Source organism: Rhinoderma darwinii, chromosome 3 (genome assembly GCF_050947455.1).
Source record: "Rhinoderma darwinii isolate aRhiDar2 chromosome 3, aRhiDar2.hap1, whole genome shotgun sequence".
Lineage (NCBI taxonomy): Eukaryota > Metazoa > Chordata > Amphibia > Anura > Rhinodermatidae > Rhinoderma > Rhinoderma darwinii.
The window spans coordinates 399,774,373-399,790,614 of NC_134689.1; the positions used below are offsets into that span (position 1 = coordinate 399,774,373).

Here is a 16,242-nt window from a genome sequence, read left to right on the forward strand (position 1 = left end):
TTAATGGTGAAAACTACCATGGATAATAACATCCTGGAATAAAAGTTAAGATGGTGACCTGACCTGTGACAAGATTGATCGATATCGGACATAATATAACCAGGATGAAGACTAACCTTAAACTTCGAGATCGCGGTCTGACTGCTGGTGACCTACGACCGTCATCATCAGGGATACTCTCTGTACTGCCGAAATGCTTGGAAAGAAAGTGGAGCTCATCCAAGGTGGGCTGGAATGGTAGCTGGTGTAGGCGTTCCTGAGAAGAGGAGGAGGACTGCAGGGAAGAGAATAAGTAGGACAGGCCAAGGGAAATAAAGATGAACGTGGGTTGCAAAAGAAAGAAAGAAAGAGAGAGGACATCTGTTCATAAAAGACTGAGAGATATGGAGAGATATGACTGAATGAAAAGGAGCAGAAAAAAATTAGAAAAAATAAAAACAGTGACAAATGCAAGATATAATTTTGACTACCTATAGCCGCCACTAGGGGGAGTCTTACTGCATACTATCTTTATATTGCGTTGAATGTAAAAAGTATGCAGTAACGCCCTCTAGTGGTGGCTGCAAGTAGCTAGAATGGTATATTTTAACTCTAGGTCTATGCTTGAGGTTTGGAGCTCTGTATCAGAAAATGGTTTTCAATGGTCGACTTCACTTTGATGATAACAAATGTAAAAACCTATTATAAATTATCTTTATAACGTGTATGAGCTATGGTGGATTTTGTATGTGCCCTACGATGTAGTCACCATAAATTCCAAATCCTTATGTTTTGAAACATATTGACCGGGAAATAAGAAATACATGCTCTGGGCAGGAGGTTGGCACCATTTTTGTTGCCCTTTTGAACAAGACATCCTTTGAAGCCTGGCAGAGGTTTCATAACTGGATAGCTCCCAACTTACCGAAACAGTGGAGCTTGGAGTATTCGTCCCATATCCGGATGATGGAAGCGAAGCAAGAGACCAGCGGCGGCCATCTGTTCTGCTGAAAGGTTAGGAGAACTTATGTACAAGACACAAATAAGAACACAAAAAAGTCCCATTTGTCCGAGTGCTACAGTATCCAGTTCCAGTATCAGCGGGCCACTGTTATGAGGAGCTTATGGAGCCCCAAGTGACTCTGTGCCATTATTTTAGATCCCCAACTAATAAAGTGTCAGTGAGCTACACTGTACTGACCTCAACTATCAGTGGGCGTTATTCTGAAACTTCTGGAACCTCAAGGGAAGTGTCCTATTGTTTTGGTTCCTCAAGTGACACTGTGCCAATGTTCTGGGCCCCAGTGTAGTATCTAAAGTTTCTTTGTGCCATATTATGGAATCCATAGCATCTATAAGCCATTATTCTGTGACCCCCAACTATCAGTGTGACATCAATGTAGGATCACAAGTGTCAATGTGCCATTAATTAAACACCCAAAGTGTCAATGTGCCATCAATGTAGGATACCAAGTGTGAGCATGACATTATTGTAGGACCCCAAGAGTCAGTGTGCCATTTATGCAATACCCAAAGTGTCAGCGTGCTATTAATGCAATTGTGCCATCAATGTAGGATCCCAATTGTCAATGTGCCATCAATGTAGGATCCCAAGTGTCAGCGTGCCATAAATGTAGGACCCCAATTGTCAGTGCGCCATTAATGCAATACCCTAAGTGTTAATGTGCCATTAATGTAAAACCCCAAGTGTCAATGGGCCGTCAATGTAGTTCCCCAAATGTGAATGTGCCATAACTGTTGGACCCCAATTGTCAGTGTGCCATTAATTCAATAACCTAAGCGTCAATGTGCCATCAATGTAGAACCCCAAATGTGAACGTGCCATTAATGTATGACTCCAATTGATAGTGTGCCATCAATGTAAGACCCCAAAGGTCAATCAGTTCGACCCTACAAACAACTTATGGAATGTATCATCATAATCATTTAACTTTGTTGACTCTTCTGAAAAAGTAGAGGTGTAACTTGAAGCTCCTGAGCCCTAAGCAAAATCTGTGACAGGGACACCACCTACCATGTGCCATTTATAATACTGGTGTCTTTGTTATGAGGCAGAGGGGCCTTTGGGCCCCATCAGACACCAGGCCTTGGGTGGGACTGCTACCTCTGCACCTCCTATAGCTATACCCCTGAGGAGAAATATAGCATACATGTGCGTGCATGGACAAAAATATAATTCTGAGAAGCTTTACTGCCTAAATAGATTGTAGAATACACCCAAGGTCTAATTTCACCAATTACCCATAAATATGCCCAAAAAGTGCATTTGTCAAAAGACCATCCAAAATTAGACAACCCCCTAAAACTATAGCACCCAAGTCTCTAATGAATTTATACTACGAACCCCTATTACCTGCGTGAAGATGCAAATGAGAAGTGAGCTGCTGCACTTGGGGAAAAATTCCGAGGACTGTCCATAGGGCTTCCCCCTGAAATGAGACAGGACATAGGGTTAGATATGGTTGTCATGTCTCATCATGACTGCGTCTTCCAGCTTTGGAGCAATAAACCTCAATACTCACTGATGTCTATATGTTCCCCATAAAACTTAAAAGAAAAATACCCCATCTAATTGATTTATATTTGCCCCCATCTCACGGGTTTGGGTGTCACCATATAGGAAGAGGACTGGACTTCACACCCAACCGTATTTTATTGCCTCAACTTGGGAGGATCTTGTTCTGTGTCACCCAAGATCTGTGCAATTCATCAACTTTCAACTGAAACGCAATGGATACTTTGTATATTCATAATGAAACGTGGCCTCAAGCACAGTATATATCTACCAGATGATACCCAGGTTATACCAGCATGGTCCATATCACTATATACAAGAAGATATATAACTTATACCAGCTGTACATATATAATTATATACAGAAGATACCCAGGTTATACGTACCCAGGTTATACCAGCATGCTCCATATCACTATATACAAGAAGATGTATAACTTATACCAGCTGTACATATATCATTATATACAGAAGATACCCAGGTTATACCGGCATGCTCCATATCACTGTATACAAGAAGATGTATAACTTATACCAGCTGTACATATATCATTATATACAGAAGATACCCAGGTTATACCGGCATGCTCCATATCACTGTATACAAGAAGATGTATAACTTATACCAGCTGTACATATATCATTATATACAGAAGATACCCAGGTTATACCGGCATGCTCCATATCACTGTATACAAGAAGATGTATAACTTATACCAGCTGTACATATATCATTATATACAGAAGATACCCAGGTTATACCAGAATGCTCCATATCACTATATACAAGAATATGTATAACTTATACCAGCTGTACATATATAATTATATACAGAAGATGCCCAGGTTATACCAGCATGCTCCATATCACTATATACAAGAAGATGTATAACATATACCAGCTGTACATATATTATTATATACAGAAGATACCCAGGTTATACCAGCATGTTCCATATCACTATATACAAGAAGATGTATAACTTATACCAGCTGTACATATATAATTCTATACAGAAGATACCCAGGTTATACCGGCATGGTCCATATCACTATATACAAGAAGATATATAACTTATACCAGCTGTACATATATCATTATATACAGAAGATACCCAGGTTATACCGGCATGCTCCATATCACTATATACAAGAAGATGTATAACTTATACCAGCTGTACATATATCATTATATACAGAAGATACCCAGGTTATACCGGCATGCTCCATATCACTATATACAAGAAGATGTATAACTTATACCAGCTGTACATATATCATTATATACAGAAGATACCCAGGTTATACTGGCATGCTCCATATCACTATATACAAGAAGATGTATAATATATACCAGCTGTACATATATAATTATATACAGAAGATACCCAGGTTATACAAGCATGGTCCATATCACTATATACAAGAAGATATATAACTTATACCAGCTGTACATATATAATTATATACAGAAGATACCCAGGTTATACCAGCATGCTCCATATCACTATATACAAGATGTATAATTTATACCAGCTGTACATATATAATTATATACAGAAGATACCCAGGTTATATCAGCATGCTCCATATCACTATATACAAGAGGATGTATAACTTATACCAGCTGTACATATATAATTATATACCAGGATATACCCAGGTTATACCAGCATGCTCCATATCACTATATACAAGAAGATGTATAACTTATACCAGCTGTACATATATAATTATATACAGGAGATGCCCAGGTTATACCAGCATGGTTCATATCACTATATACAAGAAGATGTATAACTTATACCAGCTGTACATATATAATTATATACAGGAGATGCCCAGGTGATACCAGCATGCTCCATATCACTATATACAAGAAGATGTATAACTTATACCAGCTGTACATATATAATTATATACAGAAGATACCCAGGTTATACCAACATGCTCCATATCACTATATACAAGAAGATGTATAACTTATACCAGCCATACATATATAATTATATACAGAAGATGCCGAGGTTATACCAGCATGTTCCATATCACTATATACAAGTAGATGTATAACTTATACCAGCTGTACATATATAATTATATACAGAAGATGCCCAGGTTATACCGGCATGCTCCATATCACTATATACAAGAAGATGTATAACTTATACCAGCTGTACATATATAATTATATACAGATGATACCCAGGTTATACCAGCATGCTCCATATCACTATATACATGTTGTATACCATACCAGCTGTACATATATAATTATATACAGAAGATACCCAGGTTATACCAGCATGCTCCATATCACTATATACAAGAAGATGTATAACGTATACCAGCTGTACATATATAATTATATACAGAAGATACCCAGGTTATAACAACATGCTCCATATCACTATATACAAGAAGATGTATAACTTATACCTGCTGTACATATATAATTATATACAGAAGATACCCAGGTTATACCAGCATGCTCCATATCACTATATACAAGAAGATGTATAACGTATACCAGCTGTACATATATAATTATATACAGAAGATACCCAGGTTATACCAGCATGCTCCATATCACTATATACAAGAAGATGCATTACTTATACCAGCTGTACATATATAATTACATACAGAAGATACCCAGGTTATACCAGCATGCTCCGTATCACTATATACAAGAAGATGTATAACTTATACCAGCTGTACATATATAATTATATACAGGAGATACCCAGATTATACCAGCATGCTCCATATCACTATATACAAGAAGATGTAGAACGTATACCAGCTGTACATATATAATTATATACAGAAGATACCCAGGTTATAACAACATGCTCCATATCACTATATACAAGAAGATGTATAACTTATACCAGCTGTACATATATAATTATATACAGAAGATACCCAGGTTATACCAGCATGCTCCGTATCACTATATACAAGAAGATGTATAACTTGTACCAGCTGTACATATATAATTATATACAGGAGATACCCAGATTATACCAGCATGCTCCATATCACTATATACAAGTAGATGTAGAACATGTACCAGCTGTACATATATAATTATATACAGAGGATACCCAGGTTATACCAGCATGCTCCATATCACTATATACAAGAAGATGTATAACTTGTACCAGCTGTACATATATAATTATATATCAGAGGATGCCCAGATTATACCAGCATGACCCATATCACTATATACAAGAAGATGTATAACTTATACCAGCTGTACATATATAATTATATACAGAAGATGCCCAGGTTATACCAGCATGCTCCAGATCACTATATACAGAAGATGCCCAGGTTATACCAGCATGGTCCTTATCATTTTTGCTGTGATGAGTTTAATATGGACATTGCGTTGCACCCTATATTGTGACCACTTACCTATGTGACCGGGCAGAGGGGAGTGCGGTCGGGGGAGGGTGGGAGAACTGCTGCTTGTGAGGATTAAACTCTTCCGGTTGCTGCTTCTGCAACTATATAATAAAGCAGAGATTTCATTGGTTGTATATTTATCCTGTACCTAATATACACTATTTATAAGCAGAAGAACAAAGGCCCTGGAAACGCGTTTTTGACTGAAACAGCGCTGCGAAATGAGCGCAGACACACCGTCTGGAAGCTCAGACGAGACAGCTCAGCTGGCAGATACGAGTCTCAGCGTGACACCCCAAGGGAGACCCAGGACATGCTTACACTCTCACATACATGTAGTACGCCAGGCGTACCCACAACCGCAGACAGACCGCTATGAATAATACATGACATGCAGGCTGCTCCCATACACCTTCTGTAATACTCCTACTATATCATACATATATGTCCCCATATCGGTCTGATCACATGACTACGTATTAAACTGGCCGTAGACGCAACGCATTTTGATCCAAAACAATGAACCATACGGTTTTTCTTACATTGTGGGAATCTTAAGGGCTCATGCACACGACTGTTGTCTTCTTCAGTTTCCTATCAGTTGTTTTGTTTTTTTTGCGGATAGCATACTGAACCGTTCATTTCTATAGAGCCATGCACGCGTCCGTTTTTCTTTTTACTGATCCGTGTGTCCGTTCCGCAAATTTATAGAACATGTCCTATTCTTGTCCGTGCTTGCGGTCTGTCTCACTAATTCTAGTGCATGGGTCCGCAATAAAACGGACAGCACATTGAAGACACTATGATGCGTGTCTTTTGCGGCTCGCAAAATGGAAACGGTCGTGAGCAGGATGCCTAACACATATCCGATGAATCTTAATAGATTATACTTGATTGGTTTGGCTTTTATAGACATAATGACATTACAAAATAACATCCATGGGTAGCTTTAGGGTATGTTCACACGGCTTATTTTCAGCCATTTTTAAGGTCGTAAACGTCCCGAAAAAAGGCTGAAAATACGGGGCTGAACGCCTGCAAACATCTGCCCATTGATTTCAATGGCAAAAACGTTGTTGCGTGCCGACGGGGCATTTTTTTACGTGTCCGTTTGTAAAAACGGCGCATAAAAAAACGCCCCGTAAATAGAAGTGCATGTCAGTTCTTGAGCTGTTTTTCATTGGGTCAATAGAAAAACAGCTCCAAAAACGGACGTAAAAAACGCATCAAAAAACGTTTGATGCTTTAAAAACGGCTGAAAATCAGGGGCGGTTTCCCTTGCAAACAACTGCGTATTTTACAGCCGTTTTTAGTTTGCCATGTGAACATGCCCTTAAAGTCTAAGCTCTGAGGGACAGTTGAATGCAGGATCTACCATTTTGCCTCTGACTGTTAACGAAGTGTTAGCTCTTCAGCCAAATATGGATATTATTAAATACTTGCACTTGTCGAATAGTTACAGGATATAACATGCAAATTTGAGGCACATAAATCACCTATATAACTGCATGTCGCTCCTATATAATCACCTATATAACTGTATGTACCACCTATGTAATCGCTTATAGAACCGTATGTAACTCCTATGTAATCACCTGTATAACTGCATGTCACGCCTATATAGTCACCTATATAACTGTATGTAACTCCTATATAATCACCTATATAACGGTATGTAACGCCTATGTAAAAGACTATATAACCGTATGTAACTCCTATGTAAACATTTATATAACTGTATGTAACTCCTATATAATCGCCTATATGACCGTATGCAACTCCTATATAATCACCTATATAACGGTATGTAACGCCTATGTAATCGACTATATAACCGTATGTAACTCCTATGTAATCACGTATATAACCGCATGTAACTCCTATGTAATCATTTATATATCTGTATGTAACTCCTATTTAATAACCTATATAACTGCATGTAACGCTTATGTAATCACCTATATAACCGTATGTAACTTCTATGTGATCACCTATATAACCCTATGTAACTATGTAATCCCGTATATAACTGTATGTAACTCCTATATAATTGCCTATATGGCCGTATGTAACTCCTATATAATCACCTATATAACGGTATGTAACGCCTATGTAGTCGCCTATATAACAGTATGTAACTCCTAAGTAATCACGTATATAACCGCATGTAACTATGTAATCACGTATATAACTGTATGTAACTCCTATGTAATGACCTATATAACCGTAAGTAACACCTATGTAATCACTTATATAACTGTATGTGACTCCTATGTAATCACCTATATAACCGTAAGTAACTCCTGTGTAATCACCTATATAACTGTATGCATTGCCTATGTAATCACCTATATAACTGTATGTAACTCCTATATAACTGTTTGTAACTCCTATGTAATCACCCATATAACCGTATGTAACTTCTTTGTAATCACCCATGTAACCGTATGTAACTATGTAATCACCTATATAACTGCATGTCACTCCTATATAATCACCTATATAACTGTACGTAACTCCTATGTAATCACCTATATAACCGTATGTAACTTCTTTGTAATCACCCATGTAACCGTATGTAACTATGTAATCACCTATATAACTGCATGTCACTCCTACATAATCACCTATATAACTGTACGTAACTCCTATGTAATCACCTATATAACCGTATGTAACTTCTTTGTAATCACCCATGTAACCGTATGTAACTATGTAATCACCTATATAACTGCATGTCACTCCTATATAGTCACATATAAAACTGTATGTCACTCCTATATAATCACCTATATAACGACATGTAACTCCTATATAATCGCCTATATGACCGTATGTAACTCCTATATAATCACCTATATAACGATATGCAACGCCTATGTAATCGACTATATAACCGCATGTAACTCCTATGTAATCATTTATATATCTGTATGTAACTCCTATTTAATAACCTATATAACTGCATGTAACGCCTATGTAATCACCTATACAACCGTATGTAACTTCTATGTAATCACCTATATAACCCTATGTAACTATGTAATCCCGTATATAACTGTATGTAACTCCTATATAATCGCCTATATGGCCGTATGTAACTCATATATAATCACCTATATAACGGTATGTAACGCCTATGTAGCCGCCTATATAACTGTATGTACCGCCTATGTAATCACCTATATAACCGTAAGTAACCCCTATGTAATCACTTATATAACTGTATGTGACTCCTATGTAATCACCTATATAACCGTAAGTAACTCCTATGTAATCACCTATATAACTGTATGCAATGCCTATGTAATCACATATATAACCGTAAGTAACACCTATGTAATCACCTATATAACTGTATGTAACTCCTATATAACTCTATGTAACTCCTATGTAATCACCCATATAACCGTATGTAACTTCTTTGTAATCACCCATGTAACCATATGTAACTATGTAATCACCTATATAACTGCATGTCACTCCTATATAATCACCTATATAACTGTACGTAACTCCTATGTAATCACCTATATAACCGTATGTAACTTCTAGGTAATCACCTATTCTAACCGTATGTAACTATGTAATCACCTATATAACTGCATGTCACTCCTATATAGTCACATATAAAACTGTATGTAACTCCTATGTAATCAACTATGTAACCGTATGTAACTCTGCTGCATCATGACACTACTGATACTCAGACAAAGACATCATTGACATAATGTGATTCTGCATAAAAGCCCATCTCGGACATTTAACCCCTGCTTACCCCCCACCCGGATTACCTTTTGGTTCGTCTAAACATGGCGGGTGTTGTGGTGGGTAGGTGACCTCGTCCAGGTGAGTGTGAGTATCACAGCTGGAGGGGGGATGGGATACGATGATCAAAGACAGATTAGGAAGGACATGGTTCTTGAAAGAGACAGAGGGGAGGGAGGATTTTCTAAAGAAGGTGGTGAAAGGATAAAATGGGGGTGGGGGTGATAATAAGAGAGAAGGTTATAGATGATGGATATAGGATAGAGTGAAGATTGTTAGAGAATGGAGAAAGGGAAAGACAAAGATCAATGGACGCAGGGAAAGGAGAGAAGGAGCCTGGATGGAGATAGGAAGAAGCTGCGGTGCTCGGGTGGAGAGAGCGGAGAAGGAGATCAGGTGGAGAATGGAATTAAATCCTCAGGAAACAGATAATGGGGCAATGAGGGGGGAGATAAAGATCTGGGAGACAGGAAGGAAGAAATCTGGGAGAGTAAAAGAGGGAAGAACAAGGGACGGACGGACGGAGAGAGATGACAAGGATATTCTGAGGGCGAGCAGAGGGAAAAGGAAACAGAAGAGAGATCTGCAGGCGGGAGGGGGAGCAGACGGGAAGATGGAGAGGTGTGTGTCTGCAGATGTGATTTCTACTGCTGCTTGTATGTCACAGACCTAGAACATATGTGTGCACTGCTGCTTGTATGTCACAGACCTAGAACATATGTGTGCACATGCTGCTTGTATGTCACAGACCTAGAACATATGTGTGCACTGCCGCTTGTACGTCACAGACCTAGAACATATGTGTGCACTGCTGCTTGTATGTCACAGACCTAGAACATATGTGTGCACTGCTGCTTGTATGTCACAGACCTAGAACATATGTGTGCACTGCCGCTTGTATGTCACAGACCTAGAACATATGTGTGCACTGCTGCTTGTATGTCACAGACCTAGAACATATGTGTGCACTGCTGCTTGTATGTCACAGACCTAGAACATATGTGTGCACTGCCGCTTGTACGTCACAGACCTAGAACATATGTGTGCACTGCTGATTGTACGTGACAAACCTAGAACATATGTGTGCACTGCTGATTGTACGTCACAGACCTAGAACATGTGTGTGCACCTGCTGCTTGTATGTCACAGACCTAGAACATATGTGTGCACTACTGATTGTACGTCACAGACCTAGAACATATGTGTGCACCTGCTGCTTGTATGTCACAGACCTAGAACATATGTGTGCACTGTTGCTTGTATGTTACAGAACTAAAACCTGTGTGCACTGCTGATTGTATGTTACAGAACTACAACACTTCTACGTTACAGACCAAGCACATATGTGTGCACTGCTGCTTGTATATCACAGACCTAGAACATATGTGTGCACTGCTGCTTGTATATCACAGACCTAGAACATATGTGTGCACTGCTGCTTGTATGTCACAGACTTAGAACATGTGTGTACTGCTGCTTGTATGTCACAGTCCTAGAACATCTGTGTGCACTGCTGCTTGTACGTCACAGACCTAGAACATGTGTGCACCTGCTGCTTGTATGTCACAGACCTAGAACATATGTGTGCACCTGCTGCTTGTATGTCACAGACCTAGAACATATGTGTGCACTGCTGCTTGTATGTCACAGACCTAGAACATATGTGTGCACCTGCTGCTTGTACGTCACAGACCTAGAACATATGTGTGCACCTGCTGCTTGTACGTCACAGACCTAGAACATATGTGTGCACCTGCTGCTCGTATATCACAGACCTAGAACATATGTGTGCACCTGCTGCTTGTATGTCACAGACCTAGAACGTATGTCTGCACTGCTGCTTGCATGCCACAGACCTAGAACATATGTGTGCACTGCTGCTTGTATGTCAAAGACCTAGAACATATGTGTGCACTGCTGCTTGTATATCACAGACCTAGAACATATGTGTGCACTGCTGCTTGTATGTCACAGACTTAGAACATGTGTGTGAACTGCTGCTTGTACGTCACAGACCTAGAACATGTGTGTACTGCTGCTTGTATGTCACAGTCCTAGAACATGTGTGTGCACCTGCTGCTTGTATGTCACAGACCTAGAACATATGTGTGCACCTGCTGCTTGTATGTCACAGACCTAGAACATATGTGTGCACTGCTGCTTGTATGTCACAGACCTAGAACATATGTGTGCACCTGCTGCTTGTACGTCACAGACCTAGAACATATGTGTGCACCTGCTGCTTGTACGTCACAGACCTAGAACATATGTGTGCACCTGCTGCTTGTATATCACAGACCTAGAACATATGTGTGCACCTGCTGCTTGTATCTCACAGACCTAGAACGTATGTCTGCACTGCTGCTTGCATGCCACAGACCTAGAACATATGTGTGCACTGCTGCTTGTATGTCAAAGACCTAGAACATATGTGTGCACTGCTGCTTGTATATCACAGACCTAGAACATATGTGTGCACTGCTGCTTGTATGTCACACGCCTAGAACATATGTGTGCACTGCTGCTTGTATGTCACAGACCTAGAACATATGTGTGCACTGCTGCTTGTACATCACAGACCTAGAACATATGTGTGTACTGCTGCTTGTACGTTACAGACCTAGAACATATGTGTGCACTGATGCTTGTACGTCACAGACCAAGAACATATGTGTGTACTGCTGCTTGTACGTCACAGACCTAGAACATATGTGTGTACTGCTGCTTGTACGTCAGACCTAGAACATGTGTGTGCACCTGCTGCTTGTACGTCACAGACCTAGAACATATGTGTGCAATGCTGCTTGTACGTCACAGACCTAGAACATGTGTGCAATGCTGCTTGTATGTCACAGACCTAGAACATATGTGTGCACTGCTGCTTGTACGTCACACACCTAGAACATATGTGTGCACTGCCGCTTGTATGTCACGGACCTAGAACATATGTGTGCACCTGCTGCTTGTACGTCACAGACCTAGAACATATGTGTGCACCTTCTGCTTGTACGTCACAGACCTAGAACATATGTGTGCACCTGCTGCTTGTATGTCACAGACCTAGAACATATGTGTGCACTGCTGCTTGTATGTCACAGACCTAGAACGTATGTCTGCACTGCTGCTTGCATGCCACAGACCTAGAACATATGTGTGCACTGCTGCTTGTATGTCACAGACCTAGAACATATGTATGCACTGCTGATTGTACGTCACAGACCTAGAACATATGTGTGCACTGCTGATTGTACGTCACAGACCTAGAACATGTGTGTGCACCTGCTGCTTGTATGTCACAGACCTAGAACATATGTGTGAACTGCTGATTGTACGTCACAGACCTAGAACATATGTGTGCACCTGCTGCTTGTATGTCACAGACCTAGAACATGTGTGCACTGTTGCTTGTATGTTACAGAACTAAAACCTGTGTGCACTGCTGATTGTATGTTACAGAACTACAACACTTCTACGTTACAGACCAAGCACATATGTGTGCACTGCTGCTTGTATATCACAGACCTAGAACATATGTGTGCACTGCTGCTTGTATGTCACAGACTTAGAACATGTGTGTGAACTGCTGCTTGTACGTCACAGACCTAGAACATGTGTGTACTGCTGCTTGTATGTCACAGTCCTAGAACATCTGTGTGCACTGCTGCTTGTACGTCACAGACCTAGAACATGTGTGCACCTGCTGCTTGTTTGTCACAGACCTAGAACATATGTGTGCACCTGCTGCTTGTATGCCACAGACTTAGAACATATGTGTGCACTGCTGCTTGTATGTCACAGACCTAGAACATATGTGTGCACCTGCTGCTTGTACGTCACAGACCTAGAACATATGTGTGCACCTGCTGCTTGTACGTCACAGACCTAGAACATGTGTGCACCTGCTGCTTGTATATCACAGACCTAGAACATATGTGTGCACCTGCTGCTTGTATGTCACAGACCTAGAACATATGTCTGCACTGCTGCTTGCATGCCACAGACCTAGAACATATGTGTGCACTGCTGCTTGTATGTCACAGACCTAGAACATATGTGTGCACTGCTGCTTGTATTTCACAGACCTACAACATATGTGTGCACTGCTGCTTGTATGTCACACACCTAGAACATATGTGTGCACTGCTGCTTGTATGTCACAGACCTAGAACATATGTGTGCACTGCTGCTTGTACGTCACAGACCTAGAACATATGTGTGCACTGATGCTTGTACGTCACAGACCTAGAACATATGTGTGTACTGCTGCTTGTACGTCACAGACCTAGAACATATGTGTGCACTGATGCTTGTACGTCACAGACCTAGAACATATGTGTGTACTGCTGCTTGTACGTCACAGACCTAGAACATATGTGTGCACTTGCTGCTTGTACGTCACAGACCTAGAACATATGTGTGCACTGATGCTTGTATGTCACAGACCTAGAACATATGTGTGCACTGCTGCTTGTACGTCACAGACCTAGAACATGTGTGTACACTGCTGCTTGTACGTCACACACCTAGAACATATGTGTGCACTGCCGCTTGTATGTCACGGACCTAGAACATATGTGTACACTGCTGCTTGTACGTCACACACCTAGAACATATGTGTGCACTGCTGCTTGTATGTCACAGACCTAGAACATATGTGTGCACTGCTGCTTGTATATCACAGACCTACAACATATGTGTGCACTGCTGCTTGTATGTCACAGACCAAGAACATATGTGAGCACTGTTGCTTGTATGTTACAGAACTAAAACACTTCTACGTTACAGACCAAGTACATATGTGTGCACTGCTGCTTGTATATCACAGACCTAGAAAATATGTGTGCACTGCTGCTTGTATATCACAGACCTAGAACATATGTGTGCACTGCTGCTTGTACGTCACAGACCTAGAACATATGTGTGCACTGCTGCTTGTATGTCACAGACCAAGAACATATGTGTGCACTGCTGCTTGTATATCACAGACCTAGAACATATGTATGCACCTGCTGCTTGTATGTCACAGACCTAGAACGTATGTCTGCACTTCTGCTTGCATGCCACAGACCTAGAACATATGTGTGCACTGCTGCTTGTATGTCACAGACCTAGAACATATGTGTGCACTGCTGCTTGTATATCACAGACCTACAACATATGTGTGCACTGCTGCTTGTATGTCACACACCTAGAACATATGTGTGCACAGCTGCTTGTATGTCACAGACCTAGAACATATGTGTGCACTGCTGCTTGTACGTCACAGACCTAGAACATATGTGTGCACTGATGATTGTACGTCACAGACCTAGATCATATGTGTGTACTGCTGCTTGTACGTCAGAGACCTAGAACATATGTGTGTACTGCTGCTTGTACGTCACAGACCTAGAACATATGTGTGCACTGCTTCTTGTACGTCACAGACATAGAACATTTGTGTGCACTGCTGCTTGTACGTCAAAGACCTAGAACATATGTGTGCACTGCTGCTTGTACGTCACAGACTTAGAACATATGTGTGCACCTGCTGCTTGTATGTTGTCGAACTAGAACATATGTGTGCATTGCTGCTTGTATGTTACAGAACTAGAACATATGTGTGCATTGCTGCTTGTATGTTGCAGAACTAGAACATATGTGTGCATTGCTGCTTGTATCTTACAGAGCTGGAACATATGTGTGCATTGCAACTTGTGTGTTACAGACCAAGAACATATGTGTGCACTGTTGCTTGTATGTAACAGAACTAAAACACATGTGTGAACTGCAAATTGTATGTTGCAAAGAACATATGTGTACACTGCTGCTTGCATGTTGCAGACCAAGAACATATGTGTGTACTGCTGCTTGTACGTCACAGACCTAGAACATGTGTGCACTGCTGCTTGTACATCACAGACCCAGAACATTTGTGTGCACTGCTGCTTGTACGTCAAAGACCTAGAACATATGTGTGCATTGCTGCTTTTATGTTGCAGAACTAGAACATATGTGTGCATTGCTGCTTGTATGTTGCAGAACTAGAACATATGTGTGCATTGCTGCTTGTATCTTACAGAGCTGGAACATATGTGTGCATTGCTGCTTGTATGTTGCAGAACTAGAACATATGTGTGCATTGCTGCTTGTATGTTGCAGAACTAGAACATATGTGTGCATTGCTGCTTGTATCGTACAGAGCTGGAACATATGTGTGCATTGCAACTTGTGTGTTACAGACCAATAACATATGTGTGCACCTGCTGCTTGTATGTCACAGAACTAAAACACATGTGTGAACTGCAAATTGTATGTTGCAAAGAACATATGTGTACACTGCTGCTTGCATGTTGCAGACCAAGAACATGTGTGCTCTGCAACTCGTATGTTACATAACTAAAACATATGTGTGCACTACTTCTTGTATGATGCATAACTAAAACATATGTGTGCACTACTTCTTGTATGATGCATAACTAAAACATATGTGTGCACTACTTCTTGTATGATGCATAACTAGAACATATTTGTGCATGTATCTTACAGAGCTAGAACATTTG

At 40.4% G+C, this 16,242-nt stretch overlaps 1 protein-coding gene across 2 annotated transcripts in view; it reads right to left on the minus strand.

Annotated features, from left to right (window-relative positions):
- Positions 1-10,283, minus strand: part of MAST1 (microtubule associated serine/threonine kinase 1) — a 47,754-nt gene extending 37,471 nt beyond the window's left edge. Inside the window, exons 1-5 of one of the 2 annotated variants that reach the window (XM_075859097.1) lie at positions 9,727-10,283; positions 5,942-6,033; positions 2,354-2,429; positions 905-983; positions 117-274 (exon numbers count right to left, since the gene is read on the minus strand). In XM_075859097.1, coding sequence (XP_075715212.1) covers positions 117-274; positions 905-983; positions 2,354-2,429; positions 5,942-6,033; positions 9,727-9,746 — 425 coding nt within the window. In that variant the 5' untranslated portion in view covers positions 9,747-10,283. Of the gene's footprint in view, positions 1-116; positions 275-904; positions 987-2,353; positions 2,430-5,941; positions 6,034-9,726 lie in introns of both variants that reach the window. The other variant, XM_075859096.1, reaches the window with a different exon arrangement.
- Positions 10,284-16,242: the final 5,959 nt, after the last annotated feature.